This window comes from Rosa chinensis, chromosome 5, assembly GCF_002994745.2.
Source record: "Rosa chinensis cultivar Old Blush chromosome 5, RchiOBHm-V2, whole genome shotgun sequence".
Lineage (NCBI taxonomy): Eukaryota > Viridiplantae > Streptophyta > Magnoliopsida > Rosales > Rosaceae > Rosa > Rosa chinensis.
Window position 1 is genome coordinate 47,770,381 of NC_037092.1, and position 24,723 is coordinate 47,795,103.

A 24,723-nucleotide genomic window follows, 5' to 3' on the forward strand; every position below is an offset into this window, starting at 1 on the left:
ACTGCCCCGAGACCAACAACGACGGCGTCAACCTTGACAGGGATCTCCTAGAGGAAAAGCGAGACGCAGCCCATTTGCGCAATCTCCAGAACAAGCGACGGGTATCGCGTTTCTACAACGCCTGGGTCAAATCCCACAACCTCCAACTGGGGGACTGGGTAATGAAAGAAGTCATACCACCACCAACAAAACTCCTCCCAACTTGGGAAGGTCCATACAAAATTGTAGAGGTCGTTAGCCCAGGCACCTTCTACTTAATGGACAAGGATGGCGTCACAACGACCCACCCTTAGAATACCGAGCACCTTCGGTATTACTACAAATAGTCATACCGCTACCCAAGAGCATCTTGACTTAGCTAAATTTTTGTTCAATATTTAGCTAAGGGAAGCTACCCAACGGGTACGACCCCGCTTTTGTAAATGCTGTTCAGACAGCTATTAATGAAACGAGGAATTATTCAAACCATTGTTACCAAGTCTAGCGCTGGGGGCAACTGGCAACGCCAGTCAGCAGACTACGTCGGCTGCATTGTGCACTTGGACCAATTTTAATTCCTTTAATGTTTCATTCATGGCCAAAAACGAAATTGTCAAGACCTCTAGCGGTACACACATCATCACAAACAAAAGAAAAAAACAGAGTATAGGAGCTTAGGTTCCAAAATTTCATTTATATCCCAAGTGAATTACATAAAATATTTATGCCTCAGCGGCTACAAAAACTTTCCTACTATTTTCAGGGGTTGGCGGGGTTGGCGAGGTTGGCTCCGCTACCTTCGGCATCTCCACTGGCGGCCTGTGGCTGATGTGAACGGCTTGTCTGGTCTGACCCTCGGGCTGTGGGACTGGGGGTCTCTACTGTGCCATCCGCCCGGGTGTGGGCAGCCAAGAACCCAGCGCGAGACACCTCAGACGGGGTAGGCGTCCGCTGAGAGTCCCCCTCTGGAAGTCCACCACTCTCCCCGCTACCCGAGCAGGCTCCTTCAACCTGACCAGGGGCGGCAGCAGGGGCGATACTTGTTGTCGGCGGAGCTTCCTTAGATGGCTGCACGACCGGCATCGACGCTTTCGCCCAGTCGATGGCGCCCTTCTGCTGCAGCATTTCAACATTAGCTAGGGCACCGGCCTTCGGTGCTTCGGTCAGCGCCTTCTTGTACTCCACCGATTGCTTGTAGGACTCAATAGCGGCGGCCGCAGCACGGCCCCCCTCAGCCTCCAAGCGAGCGACTTCACCCTCTAGCCGCTTAACCTCGGCTTGTTTGGCAGCGAACTCCCGCTAAAGGATCTCAACCTTCTTATCCTTGGCGGCCACCCAATCCCGCAACATGGACATGTCTTGCTCCAACTTGGCGAACTGTTCGTTCCGCACCAAGTGTCGCTCGATGGCAACGGTCACTATGCCAGAAAAGCAATCAGACGACAGAGGATATCTGTCGTCTGATTAAAAAAATTTCTGTTGTCTAGTACAGTGCCGTCTCTTGGGGCATCAGACGACAGATTTCCTCTGTCGTCTTATTTATCAGACGACATAAATTTGTTAGGTCTTCTGTTGTCTGATGAAATCGAGACATGAGGCTAGTGAATTCAAACGACAGATAAATGTGATGTGATCTGAAAACAAATAACAGTTCCTTGTAATTTCTATGATCTAATGCTTATTCCAAAGACAGAAAAATGTGGTTTGAATGCTCTAAAGTAGAAGATATGAAATCTTATCTGTTGTCTGAATGGACATATAATAACATTTTAGTGTTGTTTTATTCACATTCCAATAACAGTTAACTGTCATTAGTATTCAGTTTAGATTACATTTATCTATCATCGTTAGTAGCCTACAATAACATTTACATGTTGTTTGAGTACACATGTAACAACATATTTTTTCTTGTTTCTGTTGTTCTTAGATATGTCCAACAACATATTTGGATTTCACTTTGTTGTTGTTTTTTTATTTTAGATGACAATTTTCTGTTGTTTGAATGCACAAGTAACAATATATTTTTTCTTATTTCTGTTGTTCTTAGATATGTCCAACAACATATTTGGATTTTATTTTGTTGTTGCTTTTTATTTCAGATGACAATTTTCTGTTGTTTGAATGCACAAGTAACAACTTATTTTTCCTTGTTTCTGTTGTTCTTAGATATGTCGAACAACATATTTGGATTTCATTTTGTTGTTGCTTTCTAATTCAGATGACATATTTGTATTCTCATTGTGCCACAACCATGTAAATTTGGAAACTACCCAATGCATTCATCAAATATGGAATCCATTCACAAAAATAACAATATTTGATTAATCTATTACTGCAGCTATACATACATCCAAAAAATGAACTCAACAAAAGAAAGTTGAATTAGAGCTAAAAAGAAAACTTTGTTCTAACTGCAGTTAGTACATTTAAATGAATCCCCAAACATCTTCACATGCTTTGCCAAAAAACAAAATTCACGGTGAAAAAGTCTTTGAATAAGGGGGCTAGTGTGGGACTACTTCTGTGGTTGAGGGGCAATCATCTGCAAAATAGAAAGAACCATTTAGTTATATCAGCATACCTGAAGAAGAACAACCAAAGTCCACAACCACTTCAATAATCAAAATAGAAACTTTTAATAATGATACACATATCAAAAAATGCGCATATACTTAGGATTGTGTATAAATCAGAGCTCACAAGCCGATCTATCAACTTAATATATAGAGACCCACTTGCCTATCTCCATAACCTCTCTTCTTCTTATAGCTAGCTTTTATAGAGAAAAAGAAATATAAATGGCAGTTAAGAAGTTTTATAGTTGAGAAACTATCACATAGTTACAAACAAAATGTCTAACACCTGAAAGAGCATTTGACTTCGCGGCATCTACAACAAAAGACAGAAAATAAAAAAAATATGTAAAAAACTTGCTCACCTTAGTAAAGGGAACATTACCGCCCAATATATTTCCAAGCATCACCATACGAGCAACCCGGAAAAAGAGAATTTCGTGCCCAGTTTCAACAATTGAATTTGGATAAAAAGTTCTTAATTCGGCCAGCCCAATACCGACAATGGGAAAAGACCAGACGAAAACCACTTGTCAAGCACATCTGATGTAACATCCCGTATTTTCATTTACCCGTTTACTAGTCATTTGGACGGTAAACGACAATAGCTCTTACTTTTACCCTAATTCGGTATTTTAGTGGCCCTAAAAGTTGACTTTTTGATCGGGCCAAAATTTGAGAAAGTTTTCTTCATGAAAGTTGTAGAGGGCGTTAAACCGAGCGCGTGCATATGTGGTACGTAAAAATCGGAGTTCGTATACGAAAGTTATCAGAGAAAAGGTAAAGTTACTGTTCATGGTAGAAATTGCTATAAATAATGAAAATTTACTGTGGTAGGTTTCCAAATCTGGAAACCCACCTTTCTCTCTCCTCTCCCCCGATCTCTCCCCTTTCCTCTTCGGGTGATTTCTTTCTTCCCTTCGATTCGCCGCCGTCCGGCCATTAACCGGTGGGCAACCGGCCACCACGTGATCGCCTCTTCCTCCTCTTGACGCTAGTGCCCTTGTGTTTCGGCGATTTGGCCTGAAAACCCCGGATCGAAGCTTGGAAGGTTACGGTGGCAGTTGACGTTTTCCGGCGATTCCAGCCATTTCCGGCCACCAAACCACTGTCGAAGGTGGGGTTTTTGCCGAGGATCATTTCCCCCACAGCCTTGAGCCGCGATTTGCAGCGTGGACGGAGAATCGAAGAAAACCCGATCCTAGGGCTTGAAGTTTTTCTGGAAATTTTTCACCGGTTGATTTGGAGCTGTTAAAGGTAAAATTGGATTGTGTTGTGGTTGAGAAAAATGTTGGGTCTGATGAGTAGGTGGCGCTGCCAAAATTTGGTGACCATCGGAGGTGGTGGCCACCGGCGCGTGAGCCCCACGCGCCGCCACTGTGGGTGGCGCGTGGAGGCTCGTAGAGCAGTGTTTTAATTCCGGTTTTTAGCCCATTAAATCCTATAAATTGTGTAGAGCTTGTATGTGAAGTTTGGTAATTTTTGGAGAAACTTGGAATTATTTATGAATTTTGAAGTTTAGGGTTTCGATTATCGAATTACGAGAATCCGACCGTCGGATATCTCTCGGTTCTACCTTGAAACCTTTAAATTAACGAATTGGTATCATTGGTATATTATGGGCTAAATCCGAGGAGAATGGGAGATGAAATTATGAGGAATTGATTTTAGGAATCGTATTAATTTATTGAAGAATTCTTCACGGAATATAATTGTGTACAGGACGACGTACCGAGCTATTGCTCGATGACGGAACACGAATGCGTGATTGTCGGATTTGTACTGTGAGTGGACTTTTATTTTTAAAGAATGATGCATGCATATATACTTAATTGTTTCCGAGTTGATTATTTTAATTATCCATTTACTTTTTCAAGCATATGATTATTTTCAGAAATGGATTTGACTATTTGATTATTTGTGGAGTTTATGGCGTGCGGGGTCACGTCATTAGAATGCTCATTTTTCCCTCATATTTATTTTTTTAATGAGATTTTAGAAAGATTTTCGAAATGTGATTCGATGAAGTTAATACTTATTTATTTATTTATTGACTTCGGTTTTGGCATTGGGAATGCCTTGTTGGTGATTTTGGAAATTGATTTTTGTTCCGGTTTACGAATAATACTATTTCTTCCTATTTATTTTGAATTTGAGATGATCTTGGCGTGTGGGACACGTCGTTGGAAAATTTATTTACCAGAGTTGGGGAAGTTTTATGGATTTATAAGGTTTTCGGATTCTCTTTTGCCATACTTTGGGTGACTTATCATTGCTAGCATTGATTTTCCGCCTTTGTGGTGCAGGTTACTGTCTCTGTGACAGTAATTTCTGTAGCCCTGTATCCTATCGCTACACTTAGTGGCGTAAGGGTATATTAAGGGAGTTATGGGAGTATTTTAGCCTGGGAGGCTATCACCCAAGCCTGGGAGGCTGACTCGTATGGCTATCGTCTTCCCCTACTCATTATACTATTTTCGACTAGCGGGGCTAGTCCGATTTATTTTAGCCAGCGGGGCTGGTTTTGTTTCCTTGAGTATCGGAGTTTCAACCTTTTCTTTTAATCGTTTGTGACTAGCGGGGCTAGTCGGTTTTGATGAACGAAACTCCTCTTGTTTTATTTTCGTTAATCATTGCATGCATTGGGATTTGTTAAAGATTTAAATGTGGGAAAGTGTAAAATTCTCTTTCTTTTCAACTATTTATTTTTGTCCACTCACGCTAACGTTTTTCTGTACTTTCCCCTGGGCCCTTCGGTTTCAAATGCCCAGTTTGCAGGCAAATTAGTTGAGGTCGGGCGTACACGAAATTGAGGCATAGTCAACAGCATGGCTTCCGCATCTACCTTTGAATTAGGTTTTCCTCATATACCTTTCTGTTAGAATTGCTCTGATTACCTATGGGATTTATGTTATTCAAGTTGAGATGTGTGTTTTGTGAAATGGAGGATGAGGTTGATTTGGGGAGCAGGGTGGCTCCAGGAGCATAAGGATGATTTGATTGAGAAGTGAAAATGTTTTCTACAGGTTTGGGTAGCCCATTTTAGGGGAAGTTCTGCTAAATTTTTGGTAGAATTTCTTCTAAGGTGGGCCCCGCAGGGTCACTTCAGATTTCAGGGTGAAATCCGGGGCGGGTCCTGTCATCCGAGTCCTGTTCTAATCGAAACTTCTTTCCCTCATATTTTTGATCAGCCAATGCTTGAGCCTCTTCCTCACTTCCTGCAACCACCCATCGCTCAAATTTTTTTCCAAATTCTTCGTTGTTATCACCCTAAAAAACAACATACCGTGCCAGAACACGGTGACTCCACCAAAGTTGCCTCCAGACACACCAATCACTAATGTTACGAAGCCATCTGTGATTACAGAGAGCAAAACAAGTAAACATGTTCACATTTCCATTTTTTGAGTAAATATCCCCTAAAACAAAAAAGGCACTCAAATAAAGAATAACAACTGAAGTTAGAACAAGAACAAACTTAATGCAATATAAAAATTGGACACACAAGGTGCACGAAAAAAACCCTAAATACCTCTGCAATTCCTCCTTTCTCATGGTAAAACTTGATGCACTAGTCACAAGAAAAGCCGAAGATCGAAGCTAATTGACAGTTGCTAAATAGGTGGTTTAACAAGGAAAACAGATAAAGATTGTAGAGACCTCTAGATACTAGGATTACAACTAAAGTCACTGTAAGCTGGTTCAAATCCTTTACGTTCTTGGCAATGCATATAAACTAGAAATTTCATACAGCACAATAATGAAAAAATGAGCACCTCTTCCATTCAGCAGTATACTGTCTTGGGATAATCTCCAGCTTCCTATTTTCATCATCAGTGACAGCATTGAGAGCTTCATTTCCCATATCGCTACATTTAATGTACCGCTGGGGCTTTATCATAGGCTCCACAACATCTTTACTTCTAGAGCAAATTCTAAGACACATCTCATTGGTCTTAGTTTCTTTGAAGAGGCCCTAAATGCAAAGAAAACAATGTTGATGAAATAGAGACGGTGTTATTGCATATGCAACTGATGACGTTTACAAGTGAAACAATGACAAGTAGATGATCTTAAACTTCTGTTACGTGTCTGGCTCTGGAATGAAGGGCATGCAAGGTCTTAAGATAATAAGAATATTAAAGAGGTGTCAGAGGAGTGTATCAGTAGTGATAGTTTCAGAGGTGCTTCTTAGATAGCTCTGGTAGTTAGTTCAATGTACATCACCGCCAATATCAAATGTATTAATCTCTTGGGCTAGTGTTTATCAGCCACATAAATACCATGATTTAGTATGCATATGTAGTATTGTAGAATAGATACCTTCTTCTTTAATGCATCAGTCACAGCCTCTCGGGCTCTGAAGCATGGCATCCCTGTCAAATGCTCCCCCATACTGGTTTATTTTTCCATCATCAGTAAAGATGTTGATAAACTCAAGATTATGGCGCTTCCCAACCATAAAGTCATTAGGATCATAGGCCGGGGTAATCTGCAGGATCCAAAGAAGATACAAAATCATTACATAATTAAGACACAAACCTGGAAAGAAATTTTAACAGAAAAATAGATCATTATGTATAAATTTACCTTGACAACACTAGTCCCAAACTCTGGATCAATAAGAATTTCATCACTTATTATAGGAATCCTTCTTCCATTAAATGGATGGATTGCATGTTTACCGTGAAGATGCTTATATCTTTCGTCATCAGGATGCACGGCGATAGCAGTATCACCGAGCATCGTCTCTATTACTTTGATAAATTTAGGTCAGGCATATCTTTCTGGAAGAAACTGAAATTGATAAATTTAGGTCAAGCATGTCTCTTGATAGCATTTTAAACACTGTGTAGAAAAATCTATTACCTTTTGCACAATATCATCAACATTATGTTTCTGCTTAATACCAGCTGCAATAGCCAGTAAATTGTGATTGCTATAATCAACCTGAATCATTATAACCACCCCAAAATTAGAGAAGTGTCATCATCAGCACAATAATTACAATAAAGAAATTTCTGTTTATCCAGTAAAGCCTACCAATCTAGCAATCATCTACTGGTGTTCAATTAAAGAGAGTAAGCAGACATGCAAGAAAAACATAAAACAAGACAATTAGAGTATTACCGTTAACTTTGAACTAGTCAGCCATAAAGGCCTCAGCTCTAAATCCGACCTAGCTTGTATTATGCCACGAGGCAAACCGTCCAACTTTCTGGAGCTCAAAAGAATTTCTTGAAGGCAAGCATCAGAAGCACCTTAGAATATAATGAAGACAGACATACATCCAACATCTGATCGGCATGCAAGAATTGTAATTGGTCTAGTTATTGCAGTGATTTGATATATAAGTCAATGATGAATAACTAATGAAGCCTTACTTTAACGTGTTACAAAACACAGATGAAACGAAGCAAGAAAAATTGATTTGCATACAAGGATCTGAGCATTTACCTGATTAAAGGGATGCATTCTTTCTTCCATCCAATTCAGCGATGCTATAACAAGCAACAACACAAATCTGAATCCCTGAATTCATAAACCACAGCACCAAATCCATAAATTCAAAAACAACAAATTTCACTACCAAGACAAAACCCGAACACCTTAATCTATTTCAATATCCCCCAACCCAAATCAAAGAAAGACACCTAACAACTAAATGGAATTTTAGGAAACCCCAAATCAATTTCCAGAAAAAAACCCTAAAATAGAAGATTGAACCCAACCAAAAATCCATGCTCGCATACAATCTCCTTGATAAAGATTGTAGACTTAAAAATTCTATTGCTAATTTCACAAAGAAACTCATATAAAACAACAAAATCGCAACAGCCATACCTAAAAGTTAACAATGCTTTCCGCTACGATACTCAAACATTTCCTGCAAAAGCAACATAAGAACAAACATAAATTACAAACCAATCCAAAGTAGACAGGAAGACCCACCTTACCAAGTGAAAGTGAGCAGAAATACCATAATACAGAAAGCAGTGACCATAATACCATAACACTTTCTAAATCTTACGTTTATCTGTCTGCAACATCCATTGCACACAAAGGTTTTCAATAGGCTTTGAACTTTCTCAAAGTTATCGCACCCATTCAAGCCATAAAACGTAGAAGCCAAAATCTAAAAACCATAAGAACCTACATACCGAGATTACCTTTTAATTCAAATATTGCAGCCGCTATTGCAGTGTTGGGCTCCAAGATCCGCAAACATAAACTGATAAAGACACCCAGATTTGCCCAAATCCGCACTCTAATCATGAGAAGAAGAAAGAATCGCAAAAACATTAACTCAGAACAAAAACAAAAGCAAAAAACTAAAAACCCAAACTTCTAGATGAAAATCTAATTTCGAAAATCCCTCACCTTGACACTGTCGAATAATTGATGATGCAAATTGATGGTCTGATCTGATTTCCGAACACTCGATGCTTGGATAGTTGATGTCGCTCTACCCGGTTTTGGCTTACCAACAACCCAAACAAAAAAAATAATAGTCAAGCCTCCTCTAATCTCCTGAGTCGCTGGTGGAGAATTCCATTAAGCTAGACGCAAATGGAAACAGCAAGTATGTCGGGGTTGAGGGAGAGACTAGATTTGGGTAAGGATTCTCAGATTTGAGAGATGGCCGAGTTTTGAGAGATATCGATGGCTGAGTTTTCCTCGAGACACCGTAGCTGCGAGTTTTTGGTTGTTGAGAGAGTTTTAGACAGAGTTAATGTTTGTGGGAATGAAAAACAAGAAGGTTTTGTGTTTTGCCAAAACAGACTTAAAATCAAAACAGTCAAACTCACCTCATTCAGACAACACAATTTCTTAGATGTGTTGTCTGAATATCCCCCATTGACTAGTCAGCTATAGACTTTGGGCAATTGAGAGGGAAAAAACTTTAATTTGTTGGAGGGAAATCTAAAATTTTTGCTAGGGTTGATTTTAGAAAATTTCCATCTTTTCAGACAACATTTATGTGTTGTCTGAATCTGACCATATATTTGAAATGGAACAAGTATGGTTTCTCATTGTATTCAGACAACACATTTAATTTATGTGTCGTCTGAAAAACTCAGACGACAGAAAATGACCATTCTGTCGTCTGATAACATTTTTGGCATAGTGGGTCAACTTGCCACGGGCGTCTGCCGCATTGCAGTCGACCTTTGTCAAGCATCGCTCGACATCAGCCAACCTTTCCTGGGCCTTCCCCAAGTCCCTCTGTAGGCCCGCCACCTCCTCCCTGAGCTCCCGCTCAACTAGGGGCTGTTTTGACGCCGCCTGGAACATTTCATGTAGCCCAACGGCGACGTGCCCAAAGGCTGTGCTGAAGGGCGATTCGTTGACAGCGGTCGACCGTACAATCCCCTCCAGGCCGCCGAACCCCAACCGCTTGCAAAGGTGATACAGGAACTCCCGTTCACCACCATTCAGGAACTCGGCGTAAGCAGCAAATGAGTCCAAGCCGCTCGTACCCGCCACATTCGCCACGTCAGCGGGAATCTCAGGCGGAGCCTGCCTTGACTTCTTCAGCTGCTCGCGGGCCCCGGTTATCTCCACTTCCTCCTCTTCCCCGCCGGAGTCGGGTTGACGGCGTTTTCGCTGAAGCGTCCGCGCGCTACCAGCAACAGCAGGCCTCGAACCCTCCGTCGGCGGCTCCAACCCCACTATGGTAACACCCTTCGTCGGGCGCACTGCTTTCTTCTGCACCCCGCGCCGTATCGCCGGCGCTCTCTCTTTCCGGGGCGCCGCCTTGCGCGCCATGCCGGTCCCCGCCTGAACAGCAGGCAGCCCGTCACCACCAAGATGAGAGTGGTGAGGCATTAGCAGCACCACTAGAACCTCGGACGGGCTCAGTGCCAGCGTCTCCGCGTTCACCACCGTCTTCTGAGCCGCCAGCCCAAACGCGTACATGGATTCCAGGAAGTTGTTAATCTCAGCGCGGTCCATGGCTTTCGCAAAGGCGTCACGGCTCGCTTTGTTCCCTAGAGAGTTTCTAAAAAAAAAGAGGAAGCAACAAACCAATCAGTATGAGTCTCACCAAGGGTGTGATCTAGCGGAGGGTACTTACCAACGGCACGAGTCAGTTGCTGATCCACCAGCAACTCCCAGCCTGTAAGGAGACGGAAGTCCAGCAAGTTACGATTCCGCCAGCAACCTCTGATGCGCGCCACGCGGCACTCTTCCTCACGAGTCAGGTTGTACCGCAACCCCGCTGCACAAAAAGGTCATTATCAGTACAGAGTACAAGGCTGTGTAAAAAAAAAAAATGGCAACCCCGCCATTCATTTTCAGCGGAAGTGGCAAACGACCTCGAATGGGCTGAAACTCCGACTTAATTCTAAACGTCGGCTCCCCCTCGTTCGACCCCGCTTGGTACTCCCAGCCCGTCGTGGCAACGCAGAAGGTACCCCGCCAGTAGGACATGGAATCCCTCAAATTCTCGATCAACTTAGGCGCTCCTTGGCGGCGACTCAGGTTTACCTGCCCTCTGCAACCTTGGCTTTCACGTACACTAGTTCGTAGAAGTGCAGCAGCTCCACCACAGTCGGTCCCTCGTAACCGAACAACCGCCACAGCAAGTTTAGCGCCAGCATCAACCGCCACATGTTGGGGCATATTTGCCCAAAAGCAACGCCAAGCTCGCACACCAAGATCTGAAGGTTCGGCACCAGCGGGAAGGTCACTCCCTTGCAGAATATAGCCTCGTGCACGGGGGCGTGGCCCACTGGCAGGATCGAGGCCTTCTCCTCCACCGTCGGCGGACGCAGCTTCACCACGCCGGGCAACCGGAACACCCGCTTCAGCCGGTTGACAGCAACAGCAGTCATCCTACCTCCCGCCTCGTCAACGGGGGTGCCGTCCTCGAACACCCACGCCGACTCGGTATCCTCCCCCGCTAAACCTCCCCCCCCCCCCCCAGCGGAACCGCTGGTAGCACTATTGCTTTCTAGGCGCTCTTCGTGCATAGTGTGGGCAGCGGCAGCCTCCCCCGCCCTAGAACTCTCCGGACGCGATGCATGACCCATGACTACGTCCCATGATATGGTCTATAGTGGCTCGACCTCTAGCGGTTTTGGCAGTGAGGTTCCTGCACTGGCAGACGGACGCAACGAGTCAATAAAATTTCTATCCGCTGCGCTGAACGACACTTCAGATCCGGAATCCTCACTGCTCGAAATCTCTATGACGTCGGCCATCCCAAAAACCCTAAAACCCAAATCAGTTAGCTCACACAAGATCTAACCTATCCCTATATCAGTCAGTGCCCAAGAACATCAACAACACAACCCAGAAAATACCAAAACAATAACAAACGCACTCAAACCCAGATTCGACCATCTAGACAATCCTTCAAAAACCCAATTCTGTCAAACACAGCAACCCACCCCCAAACACACTCAAACCCTCACAGCACGTCAACGAGGAACATATCACAGGAACACCCAAAACCCAAAAATTCGCCATGGCAGACATCTAATGAAACAGGGATATAAGTCAGAATACCAACCTCAACGATGGAGTGTCTGACAGCAGTGTGGGCACTTTTCTTCGGAGCTGGAGGGCGTCCGTTCTTCCACGTACGAAAACTCGGCAATATCGCCTCAACCTTCTTCTCCGATCTCAGACGCAGAGAGCTTGAAGACGACGAAATACAGTTCAAAGTTTAGAGCAGTGTCAAATATGCCAACTTCCCCCCCCTTTTATGTCAACATCAAGCAGTCCTATGCTGTCAATTGAAAAACGACATCATGTGTCAGCCGTACACGTGTCCCACAACTACAGTTACTCTCCGGATTAACCGACGCTTCGCCTCGGTTACAAAATCCATCATTACTCAACATTAATGGCGAGGAGACGGCTAGGCGGAGGAGGCACGCCTCCACACGCTAACCCTTTAGGGGTTCGCCACGTGTCAACCACCATCAGACGAAGCGTCTGGTAGAAGCCACAACTTTTGGGAGGAAGGCGCCAATCGTCGAAGAAATCCGCTGAGCGAAACCCCGCTGGCGGAACTTCTCACTTCTCACTTTCCAAGTGTCGAAGCCAGCTGAGCGAAACCCCGCCAGCGGAGCTTCTCTCGTCGTCTTCCAAGTGTCGAAGCCCGCTGAGCGAAACCCCCCCAGCGGAACTTCTCACTTGTCATCTTCCAAGTGTCGAAGTCCGCTAAGCGAAACCCCGCTAGTCATCTTCCAAGTGTCGAAGTCCGCTGAGCGAAACCCCGCCAGCGGAGCTTCTCACTTGTCATCTTCCAAGTGTCGAAGTCTCCTATGAGCGGATCCCCACTAGAAAACTTCCACTTGTCAATTTGCAAGGGACAGCCTCAGCTATACGTGGCACTGCCGGCAGAACCCCCTCCATCTTGCAAACCCTGTGAGTTGCTGAGCGCAACTCCGCTCACTAACTACCACCAAACACGTCTACGCAACGCTGTTTCCTGCTACATCCAGCGGGGGATATCTGCCAGCGGTGAATCCCAAGGCTACGCCTCACTCTGACAACGACCGCCGCGCGGCGTTACAGTCAGATCGTCCCTACGGGACACGGGGACTTGTCAACAGTCTACGACGACCCTGATCAAGTACGTTGACCCCCGTCACCTGGGTACTAAGATTGGGCTCGCTACCCAACACCTTCTGCTCCGCGCAGCTTCCCCTCAACAAACAATTTGCCGACCATCCGGAGGTCCGTCTTGGCTAGGGAGTGGGGGACTCCTTGGCAGGCCTGGCAGGGGCCCACCCGAAAGGGTATAAAGCGTTCGCTCAGTAAGTCCATGGTTGATAATGCACTAACGCTAATTATGCTGTTGCAAGTCTAGCGGAAGTAACGCTTCACACCGCCGATCAACTCCCCAACCAAGATTGCCCTCCTTGACTGGGGACTTGGGGGACTTGTACCTACATGTGCCAGAACGAGCATAATTAGCTATAATGAGCCACGCTCATGGTACCGCTAGAGGTACCGACTCCCACCAAGGGGGTAACCTGCGAAGGCACGGCCAGGCGGGCTACCGCTCGAGCCCTGGACGCCCCTAGATCACAGTTGACGCGCCGCCACGCGCCGCCTCAAGATGGCATCAGAAGCTCAAAACGCTGGGAATCGAAGCACATCAGTCCCACATCGGAAACAAAAAGAAGATCAACCTCTTCCTCACCTATAAAAGGTTCTCTCCTCTCTCCTCTCTCCTCATTAATTACACAATTACTACTCATTTATTGTTATGCTGCCCATATACTAGGGGTCATCATGGGCCGGGCTAGGGCCGGCCCTACCCTAAATTTTAGGGCTTAGGGTCGGGCCAGGCCGGGCCTAGTCAAAGTCAACAAAATTTAGGGCCGGGTAGGGTCGGGCCAGGGTTTAAATATGCTAACCCTTACCCACCCAAAAAGCCCGATCGGTTAGGGCTGAAAGGGCCGAAAGGGCAGGCCCTCAAATAGGGCCAAAAAAGGGCCTCATTTTGTTTAACAAAAAAAAAAACATTATTTTTTTCTTCTCAAAATATGGCTTAATGCTTTATATTGGTAATAAAAGACTCATTATTTTTTATTGAACATATTTAATACACACACACACTTGTAACTTATAACATGACAATGCTCTTATGCATATACAACAGTAATAGGTATTGTGTAAAAAAATTATGCCGATCTGCATTAAATAAGGCACCAAACAGAGCGGTCAACACTTTGTATAAGCAAACTTCCGTAAGGGGAGCGGCACCTTTTGAGGACAAACATCCCCGTATTTTGACAGCAGGTGATAGACCCCCTCCCCATGAGAGTGTGGGAGCTGATAGATCAAAAAAAATAAATTGCAAATTCTCGGTTATGAGCATATTTGTGTTAGGTTTTATTTAGGGTATGGAGTTGACCGGGTCGATAGAGACCCAACCGACGGTGGAAGTCACTGAAATTTTTACCACTACCATATATTCATATACGGACGACATCCAACGGTGCATTTTAAAAAATTCTATGTCGTCCCCCATTTTGCTCATGGAGGATAACAAGCCTAATAAACGAGTTATACTACATTAATAGGCATATAAGGATTATATGTGATCCAAAAATTCTGAAATGGAAATCGACCAATTTGAAATTCTCTTATGTTTATACAACATTGATAGGTAATTAGGTATTGTGTAAAAAAATTAGGCCGATCTGCCATTAATAAGGCACCCAACGTAGCGGTCAACGCTTTGTACAAGCAAACTTCCCTAAGGGGAGCGGCACCATGCGCGGACAAACGTTGCGGAATTTTGACATCTGTAAGTAGACCCCCTACCCATGAGAGTGTGGGAGCTAAAAGATCGAAAAAAGTGAATTGCCAAGGACCGGTTAAGAGCATATTTGTTTTATGTTCTATTTAGGGTATTGAGTTGACCGGGTAGATCGAGGTCCAACCGAATGCGGAAATTGTTGAAATTTCTACCACTAACATATAATATGCAAACAACATCCAGCGGTTCATTTTAAAAAATTCCATTTCGTCACCCATTTTGCTCATTAAGAAGTTAACATTACATTGGTAAAAATGTTACACCCCATATCTAATATATCCTTGTTATTCAGTTGCATGGAATTCCTTATGGTTACCGTTCGCGGTTATAATTTTAACGTTTAGGGGGTGGTTAAAAATTGACTTTTTGTGAGTTAATAATTTGAGAAAATTTCCTTCATGAAAGTTGTAGAGGGCGTTAAACCGAGCGCGTGCATATGTGGTACGTAAAAATCGGAGCTCGTATGCAAAAGTTATGAGTGAATTACGAAATTTACTGTTCATGGTAAAAATTAGGATATATTGGGAAAGTTACCCGGGTAGGTTTCCAAATCCGGAAACCCACCCCTCTTTCTCTCTCCTCTCCCCCGACTCTCCCCCTTTCTCCTTCGGGTTTTTCTTCCTCCCTCCGATTCCCCACTTTCCGGCCACCATCCGGCGTGCAACCGGTCACCACAGGGGCGCCTCAACCCGCTCGTGATACCAGTGACCTGGATTTGAGGAGTTTTGGCCGGAAAAGCTCGATTTCACGCCGGGAAGGTAAGGTTGCATTTTTGGGGATTTTGCCGATTTCCGGCCATTCCGGCCACCTCCGGCCACCATATTCACATCGAAGGTTCGGTTTTTGCAGGAGATCATTTTGCCTAAGGTCTTGCTTCTCAATTTGCCGTGTAGAGGTGGAATCGATCGAACCCGATTCTAGGGTTCTTGAGCTTTTCTGGAAAAATTTTCACCGGTTCGATTCGGCCACTTAGAGGTAAAATTGATCAATGTTGTAGTTGAGAAGTTGTTTGGGTCTGTTGAGATGATGTTGTTGCCGGAATTTGGTGGTCATCAGAGAAGGTCGCCGCCGGCGCGTGGGCCGCCACTGTAGGTAGCGCTTGGAGGCGCGTAAAGCGGTGTTTTAATTGTCGTTTTAACCCCTTATACTCTGTAATGATCGTAGTTTGTAATGTATGAAATTTGGTGGAAATCGGAGGATTTACAAATTGAGTTTAAATGATTAATTATTGATTATTGCGAATCCGATCGCCGAATTCCTTTCGAATTCACTCTAGGTATTGCATCAATGACAGATTATTGTTGGAGCATTAAGGATGGATGTGGTAGAGAGTTGAGGAGTCGGATATTAGGAAGGGGGATGTTTTGAATTTCCAATTATAAGTATCGTGAAATTTAAAATTCCGTCCTGTGGATTATATATATTTATGATTGTTATTCGTACAGGACGAGAGGAGTCTCCATACGAGGAGAATCACGAGCGACGTCAGGATTGACCGCTTATTGTGAGTGGACCTTTGATTTTAATTGATGCATGCAAATTAAATTCCGCAAGTTTTAAGTTATTGATTTAACCACTATTTATCGAGCATTTTATTTTGGTTTGGATTATTGAATGTTTTATTGGTTTGAACTTTTGAATTAAGATTCGTTATGCTCGATTTGAGGATTTTGTTTTATGCGGATTCGGAAATTTATACTATTGATTTTATATTTATATTCAGCTCTTGGAGCTTTTTAAGAGATTTACGAAATAAGAATTCGAGGAAGCAAAACTTTATACTTCTTTATACCCTACTTATATTGGAACTTGAGATGATCTTGGCGTGCGGGGTCACGTCTTTATACACTTGGATTCTTATTTCGTGAGATAAGTGGGGAAATTATACAGATTTGCTGGCTTTGGACGATCTCCTTCCTCACCATACGCGGGTCATGTGAATAGGTCTCCTCCTCACTTACTTTGTGTTTGTGAGTGGCAGTGAGGTAGCTTTCTCCTCCTCACGTGGGTGGTAGTCGAGGTGATATTCTCCTCCTCACACAATCTATGTGTGAATGGAAGTTGAGGTTATTAGTTCTCCTCCTCGCACAATCTATGTGTGAGTGGCAGTCGAGGGTAGGTTGAGCCTGAGGGGCTCCATTCCCGTATGGTGAACCCATTTTCCCCATGTTCTTTTGTTGTTGTTCTTGACTAGCGGGGCTAGTCGGTCCTTTTTTTCTTATTGCATGCATCGGGAGTTTTATTGAGATAATTGTGGAAAAGTATAAAACCCTTTTTCTTTCAATTACTTATTTTTGTCCACTCACGCTAACGTTTTTATATACTTTTCCCTGGGCCCTTCGGTTTCAAATGCCCAGATTGCAGTGTTGTTGCTCGGTGTACGAGTGTGAGCCATAGTGACCGCACCTGCTTCCGCCATCACCTTCTGTAGGTTACCTGGTTAACCTACTATATTTCTTGTCTATTTATATTCCTAGAATGCTCTGATTACTAAGGGATATGTGACCCAACTTATATGTATTATATTCGAGGTCGATGACCTAACTTTGGTGATTGTAGTAACTTATACCCTTTGGAGATTATGTATGATGATATTAGCTTTGGGAAGATTGTTTGAATTTGGGAGCAGGGTGGCTCCAGGAGTTGTGGTTGGGTATTAGAAGTGAATTTTGGTTTTTCCACAGGTTTTTGGGTTAACCATTTTTAAGGGAGGTTGTGCCGAAATTTTTGGCAAATCTCCTTTAAAGATGGGTCCCGCAGGGCCACTTCGGATTCCAGGGTGGAATTCGGGGTGGGTCCTGTCAAAAAAGGTTTCAACTCGACCAATTGATTATTTTTAGTTATGTTGATTACTTGATTTATTTCAAAATTGGTATTACATGAATATATTGTCCAATTTGAAATAATAGCTTTGTAATTATTACAGTTAACTAGTTAACAGTAATTATTGGTAAATATTAAAATACCCATAAGATTATATTAAAACGGAGGCGTTTTTGCCGAATTAACGGTTAATTGTTTAAAAAAAATTATTTTTTTCTTCTCAAAATATGGCTCAATTTAAAAGACTCATTTCCTAATATGGCAGATTGAAATAATTTTCTACACTTCCATAGTTTTATACATATAACACATGTAATAGAAAATAACAAAAATAAAATATAAATTTTAGGGCCGGGTTAGGGCAGGGCTTTAAGGGCCGGGCCTGGCCGTAGGGTAGGGTCGGGCTTTATATGTGTGACCCATACCCTACCCTAAATAAAAAAGGGTCGGGTCGGCCCGCCCTAATGGAAGGGCCGGGCCGGGTTTCGGCCTTATGGGCCGAGCTGGCTTAGGGCGGGCTTAGGGCCCAAGGGCCATATGATGAGGCCTACCATATACAATGACTGACTTAGGCATCGAAGAAGTGAAGACCGCCCAACACGATCTCCCTCTAACGCTCTGTCTCTCGTGTTGCAGTAAACGGAAGTCATCTAATCCTCGGAGTAGTGGTCCGCCCACCGGACCCGCGTTAAACAAAGAGTCGGCTACCGCCGGACTTGAGCATTAACATCTCTCTTTGACGTCCAACAACCCAAAATCCAATGGGCCTTCTCTCATTTGCCGAAATCCAAATTAATCCAGAAGATTCTTGGGCCTCCATGTGTCATCTTCAAGCCATAAGGTCTCCTAGTGCCTCCAGGAATCTTCTCCTAACACCAATTTCCTTCATTTTTCCGATCAATCTTCCTGGTTAGCTCAAGAGTCTTGCTTTGACAAAGTTTCCTCTTCTGAACAGGATTTCCTGTCCGGACTAGGAAAACTTTAATTCTTCGTTTCAGCTCTTTTATGCAGCCCTTGTGACTTGTCTCAACTCTCTCCAACGTTGCCTAGCTTTTCTTTCTCTTTTGAGCTCATTCCAGCTTGTTTGCTCCATAGGACCTGAAAATAGAAACTATTACTAAAATTGGAAACTTCCTAAAAATAGTAACTTTCCTAAACAAAAAGGATTTATTTAAGGAAATAACAATTAAAATGTCGCATTAAAATGCTATTTAAATGACAGGAGCACCCTCAATCCCGAGATAGAACGATCCCTACTTGCTATATACTAACAATTGTCAACAGGGTTAATTTTGAGAACTCATTTCTAGCTCATCAGAGCAGAACAAAAAGTCAACTTTTAGAGCCCCTAAAAGTATCGAAATGATGTTAAAAGTGAATCAAATTATTGTTTACCGTCCAAATGACTAGTAAACATGTAAGTTAAGGTACGGGAATTATCATAAATCGTAAAGTTTATGCCCAGTATTATTTGGTCTAATGTAATTAGTCTTCCATTTGTATGTGAGAGATCATGAATTTGACTCACAGACTAGTTGTCTAGTTGCTGTACATTCTTAATTGTTATGTAAAAGAATGTACAACAACTAATTAATTTATGAGTCGAATACAGAATGTTCCATTTACAAAGTAAGCACTAATATCACTAGAATAAATGGTATTGGACCTTTTGTGCCATTTTGAAATAGCATCTAGTGTTAGTTTTTCTTAATATCCTCCTTGTTTTTGGCAAATAAAATGACACATTGATTTTTAACTCTCGATCAGTTCAACTACCATACTCTTCTGTCCTCATGTTATTAAGTTGGATTGATTCAAACTTCGAAGTAATCAGTTTTTTACTTTATTTTATTTTTTATTTTGGACGACAATATAACTCCCCACCTCACCCCTAATGGCAGTGAGATTTGAACCCATGACCTCCACAATATTAGTTCGGCTACCTAACTGACAGTAATTAATTTGTTAATCAAGAGGAGTCTGCGCCCCATATAAAGACTTCTTGTTGCTCAAAATGAAACTTAATTAGCTAAATTTGATGTTCGTGATTATAGCCTGTTATTCTGGCTGGAGGAAGAACTCATGTTGGCTCCATGAGTATGAATATTGTAGAGTATTATTTTATCTACTTGTTGGAGTAGTTTCGATACCATGTCCCCCTTTAAACTTCCATTAATAACATACTAGCATTTTTAATACATGCTCTGCATGTGTAATAGTTTTTTTTTGTTTTTTTTTTATTTTAAGAAAATAAATGAAATAAAACAGTTATTGCAGAAAGAAAATAGTGAGAGAAAAGTGGGGATTGTGAGATCATTTTTTTAATAAAAATATATTTTGTAATTGTCATATTTACCCTTGTGATTTAATTTATTCTCAAAGTTTTTTAATCTTTTAGGGTTAAATATGTCAAAAAAAATTATTTTGGCTAACAAAATCTCTTCTCTTAATAATAGTATAGATAGGCGTGGCCGCATGATGGCCGTTTCCTTTCAAAAGTTTTTTTTTTTTATTATTTTTTTTGTTAGGACTTCCTAACAAATGTTATTGCCCCTTATTGATTGTGATCTCCCGCTTCAGACTTCCACTAATTACATACAGGCATGGCTGCATGAGGGCTGCTTCCTATCAAAAGTCTTTTTTTTTTTCATGAGGACTTTCTAACAAAAGTTGGTGCCAACACTAAATGAGCTTTGACACGTTTAGACAACATGAAGATGATTGATGTACAAATGAAAATATCAACACTAAATGAGCTTTGACACATCACTATGCCAAAAAAACCTTCAGACGATAGATCATATATGTCGTCTGATGAAGTCAAAATCTGTTGTCTAGGTGGCTGCCGTCTCTAAGCCACTCAGACGATAGAGATTCTCCGTCGTTGATTATACACTCAAACAACAGATTCAATTTAAGGTACTGTCGTTTGAAGTACCCAATATTGAAGAATTAGTGACCATCTGTCGTCTGAAACATATTGCTACTACACATTAATGTTGTTGGAAATTAACTTCATTGACGAGTTTAACAAAATATCAGTTGATGTAGTTAATCTTACATGACAGAGTTTTACTTGTTTCTGTTGTCTGATTCAAAACACAATGACAGTTATATGTCGATTGATTTTGTATACAACAACATTTATAATGTGAGTTATGTCGTTTGAGATTGTTTGGACTACAGATAATTGTGCTTGTTGTGGTTAGATTTGATTTCCAGCTACAATTTTAGCTCTTTTATGTTGTTTGAATCTCACTTGGAGTATAGTCTGGGCTCCAATTTCTGTTGTCTGAAATAGTATTTAGTCACACTTTTCTATCGTTTGTTCGGACTTTCAACCATTGTTTTAGTTAAGTTCTGTTGTGTGAGTGTTAATAAAAATATAGTAGCCATCTAATTCTGTTGTTTGAGATTGATTACAAGTCCACTTTTATGTCGTTTGCAGTAAGTAGAAACAAGTGATCATTGTTTGTTTCTGCTGTTTCTATTTTGTTGATACAACATATAATGAAACCTGCATATGTTGTTTTTCAACCATTTCATCATCATTCATTTAACAATCAACAAAGTCATAAAATTGGACTAAAATCAGCCATCAAAATGAAGCCAAATATTTCATTGCATCAATATCATTCAAAATACAATCCATTAGTTCCAAAATTCTAAACCTAACATTGACTATGATTGAGAAAACCAAAAAACACCATCTTATCACAATCATATACCGGCCTAACGCGCTAAGACAAAAACCGGCAAGGTAGAGAGTAGTTATCTCACCATAACCACATTGCTCTTTCTTAACTAAAGAGTTCTATAACAAAAGTCTAAAAGTTCTAACCAATGTTTAAGCCTAGTCTTCATCGCTTTAAAGCACCATGACTTTCTCAATAGAGAGATATGCTTAGTAGAAACCCACAGCAAGCTACTCTAGAATGGTACCTAGCCGTTGCTTATCAGGGACTTGGACCAGAGGTATCCATTGCACCACAACATGTCTTTCTTGGATTTTAAGTACCATTTGTGTTATAATTAATTCCTTGCAACTTTGTTCCAACAACTAAGATTATCTTCAACCAATACAATTGTCAGTACTCTTTTAGAACAATATTATTAGATTGGACATAAGCAGGAATTTTCTAGTAAATTTTCTAGTAAAAACATAGCCTTCCATCAAATATAATGATAAAAGAAAAGGCCAACTCAATTATAGGAAAAAGGAAACAAAACAAGAGTTAATCACCATGAACATTGAGAAGCAAATAGAGTGTCATCGTAGTCCATAACAGTGGACTGCCAGTATCATCATAATAGTTAGCAAAAAGCATACAGCCCTTTTCATGAAATATAACATAACTACTTTATGGATAGAAAGAAACTTGCTAAAAGACTTACGAAAACATGAAGAAAGAAAAGGTTGGCAATAATACTTGATTCCCACAACCACCTTAAAGTCATTTTCTAATGATCTTTTGATATTATTTTGAAAATTAAAATTCATCCAGGTGCTAAATGAACCTATAATAACAAACCAAACAGTCAACTTGATAAAAATTTGAGACGGGTTAAAGTCCAAATTTAAATAAGGCCAAAAGATCTGTCAACTAATTCTGTCAATTATGATCCACTATGGGATCAACTTTGTTGGCTTCTATGGTTCATATTGGGTCTTACAAGAGAAGCAAAATTTGGGAGGGGAAGGATTGAAGGGAAAAAATGAAGAGAAAGGCTTTAGATAATACTTCCTCATCAGTGGCAGTAAACAAGAGAAGTTGCAATTTAATAGACTAACAAAGTGATATGAGAAAGGTCTAGATAGTGATATCACTACATATACACTTATCAGTTACTAATCAAATCCTAATATCGATATGCAACACCAACTTAGCACATTACCACAATACATGACCTGCAATGACCTGTAGTGAAACATAAACTAATGATTAATCCCAAAACAGAGTGAAAGAATCTTTCCTATATATGTTTAACATGGTTGGTTGATATATTAAAGCAAGTTATCGGTTGATATTTACTTACCTTTCCTCTTACAATTTGTTATTCGTTGTTGTTCAGCATTGAGCTGCAAGTACAATGATTGACAAGACGCAATATTTTTCTTAAATAATTATCGTACACTAAAAGTGAACAATGCAAATGACCTAATAATACAAATCAAGAAACGAATCAGAAAAAAGCAAGATCAAGCAGCACAACTGAGGCTGCATATTAAAACACATGCTCATAGCAAAACTTGAAAAACAAATTAAACAAAGCAACATAATGAAAGCTCACATGAATCATATGATTCATACACTACTTCTATCACGCCCTTAATTTCGAATAAAAATATTTCAAATCCGAAACGCGAAAACTAAACCAAATGCCCGAAATACTTAAAAACTTTTTCAATTAAATCTGAGCAACAATAAAACGTCAATAAAGACTCGATCACTTAAGTCGAATATCACATCAACAAGTGTTTACAAAACTCAAGAGAACTGATTTACAAATGGAAAAGCTCGCTAGGAGCATACCAAAAAATAAAAAAACACCGTCCTCTTGGTACGACGCCTTAAGCGCCATCCTCTTAGTACAACGCCTCTACGGCCTACCTTCGTCGGCCTGGCCACCATGTTACAAGGCAACATTCTCACTTGGAATTGCAGAGGATTGTTAACCTTGAAACCCAACGTGCATTGATCGATTTAGTCCATGCTAAGAGACCATCTCTCATCTTCTTGGCTGAAACCCTAGCAACGCCTCAACTGATCAACTCTTTGACAGCACGGCTAGGTCTTGTGGATAACATTTGTGTCCCAAAGGAACCAGAGTCACAGAGGCTGCCTCTACTATGGAGTTCGGACTCCATGTTGATCTTCGCACCAAATCTGCACATCATATTGATGTAGAGGTAAGAGAGGTTGGAATGAATGAAGTGTGCAGATTCACCAGAATGTATGGTTTTGCTGCACGAGAAGATCGACATAAAACGTGGTCCTTGATTGAAACCCTAGCTGCGGAAGCATGCTGGTTGCCATGGTTGATGGCTGGTGATTTCAACGAGCTAATGACCACGACTGATAAGTCTGGTGGCCCTCCTAGGGCACTTGAGGCAATGGCGCAATTCCGGAACACTATGGCGGCAGTAGGACTTGTAGACATGGGATACTATGGCTGTAGATATACCTGGTTCAACAAATTTTGCAAGGAACACCTGGATCGTAGTTTCCAGTCAAGTTCTTGGCAAAATCTTTTCCCATTATGCAGAACAATAACTTTGCCTCCTTCAGACTTGGATCACAATCCATTGTTGATTGAAGTACATGTTGAGCATGATCAGTATCGAAAATGTAGTAGGCGTTTCCGTTTTGAGGAAATCTGGTATGGCAACGAGCAGTGTACGAAGATCATCAAAAGAAACTGGTCTTCTCTACTCACCGGAAATATGCTGCAGCAGTTGGGTTCTAAGATACAGGCTATGGGTCAGAAGCTTATGCAATGGCATGCTACTGAATTTCAAAGACACAAGAATGAGCTCCATCAGGTTCAAGAAAAGCTGCATGATATAATAAGACAACCATACTATCCTTGGCAGTATGAAGAGCAAAGGAGGCTACATGTCAAACAGAGTCAATTACTATCCCAGCAAGAGAGATACTGAAGATAACGATCAAGGGCAATATGGTTAAAGGATGGTGATCGTAATTCTGCTTAATTTCATCGTAAGGCATCTAATAGGAAAAGCAGAAATACTATTCGTGGCCTGAAGAATGAGGCTGGGGAATGGACTGATGATCCACAAGAAATTCACCGGCTCTTACTTGAATTCTACAATATGACCTTCACATCTGAAGGTGTAGATGATACTGCCATATCTAAGGTCTTTCGTGCTACTCCAATGAAAGTCTCAGCAGTTATGAATGAGGACTTGAATTTACCATACTCAGATGAAGAGATAAAAGCAGCCTTGTTCCAAATGCATCCTTCTAAGAGTCTCAGACCAGATGGTATGTCTCCTTTCTTCTACCAGAAATACTGGCATATTGTTGGTATGGATGTTTA

General features: G+C 41.6%; 1 protein-coding gene and 2 long non-coding RNA genes across 4 annotated transcripts; all 3 read right to left on the minus strand.

Annotated features, from left to right (window-relative positions):
- Nucleotides 1-5,705: 5,705 nt before the first annotated feature.
- LOC121049013 (valine--tRNA ligase, mitochondrial 1-like) lies at nucleotides 5,706-7,038 on the minus strand. Of its 2 annotated transcripts, XM_040505410.1 has the most exons (4): nucleotides 6,876-7,038; nucleotides 6,329-6,528; nucleotides 5,839-5,907; nucleotides 5,706-5,770 (listed from the first exon to the last, which is right to left on the minus strand). In XM_040505410.1, the coding sequence occupies exons 1-4, from the start codon at nucleotides 6,945-6,947 to the stop codon at nucleotides 5,764-5,766; spliced, it is 348 nt and encodes a 115-aa protein (XP_040361344.1). In that variant the 5' UTR covers nucleotides 6,948-7,038; the 3' UTR covers nucleotides 5,706-5,763. The 2 variants fall into 2 exon arrangements, with proteins under 2 accessions (XP_040361344.1, XP_040361343.1); XM_040505409.1 differs by having other exon boundaries at nucleotides 5,708-5,907.
- Nucleotides 7,039-7,420: 382 nt separating this feature from the next.
- LOC121049051 lies at nucleotides 7,421-8,086 on the minus strand. The gene is made up of 3 exons (XR_005799216.1): nucleotides 8,010-8,086; nucleotides 7,683-7,849; nucleotides 7,421-7,502 (listed from the first exon to the last, which is right to left on the minus strand). It is a non-coding gene; the product is annotated as an uncharacterized LOC121049051 (long non-coding RNA).
- Nucleotides 8,087-8,242: 156 nt separating this feature from the next.
- On the minus strand, nucleotides 8,243-8,961 carry LOC121049052. The gene is made up of 3 exons (XR_005799217.1): nucleotides 8,934-8,961; nucleotides 8,723-8,820; nucleotides 8,243-8,439 (listed from the first exon to the last, which is right to left on the minus strand). It is a non-coding gene; the product is annotated as an uncharacterized LOC121049052 (long non-coding RNA).
- Between the last annotated feature and the right edge of the window lie 15,762 nt (nucleotides 8,962-24,723).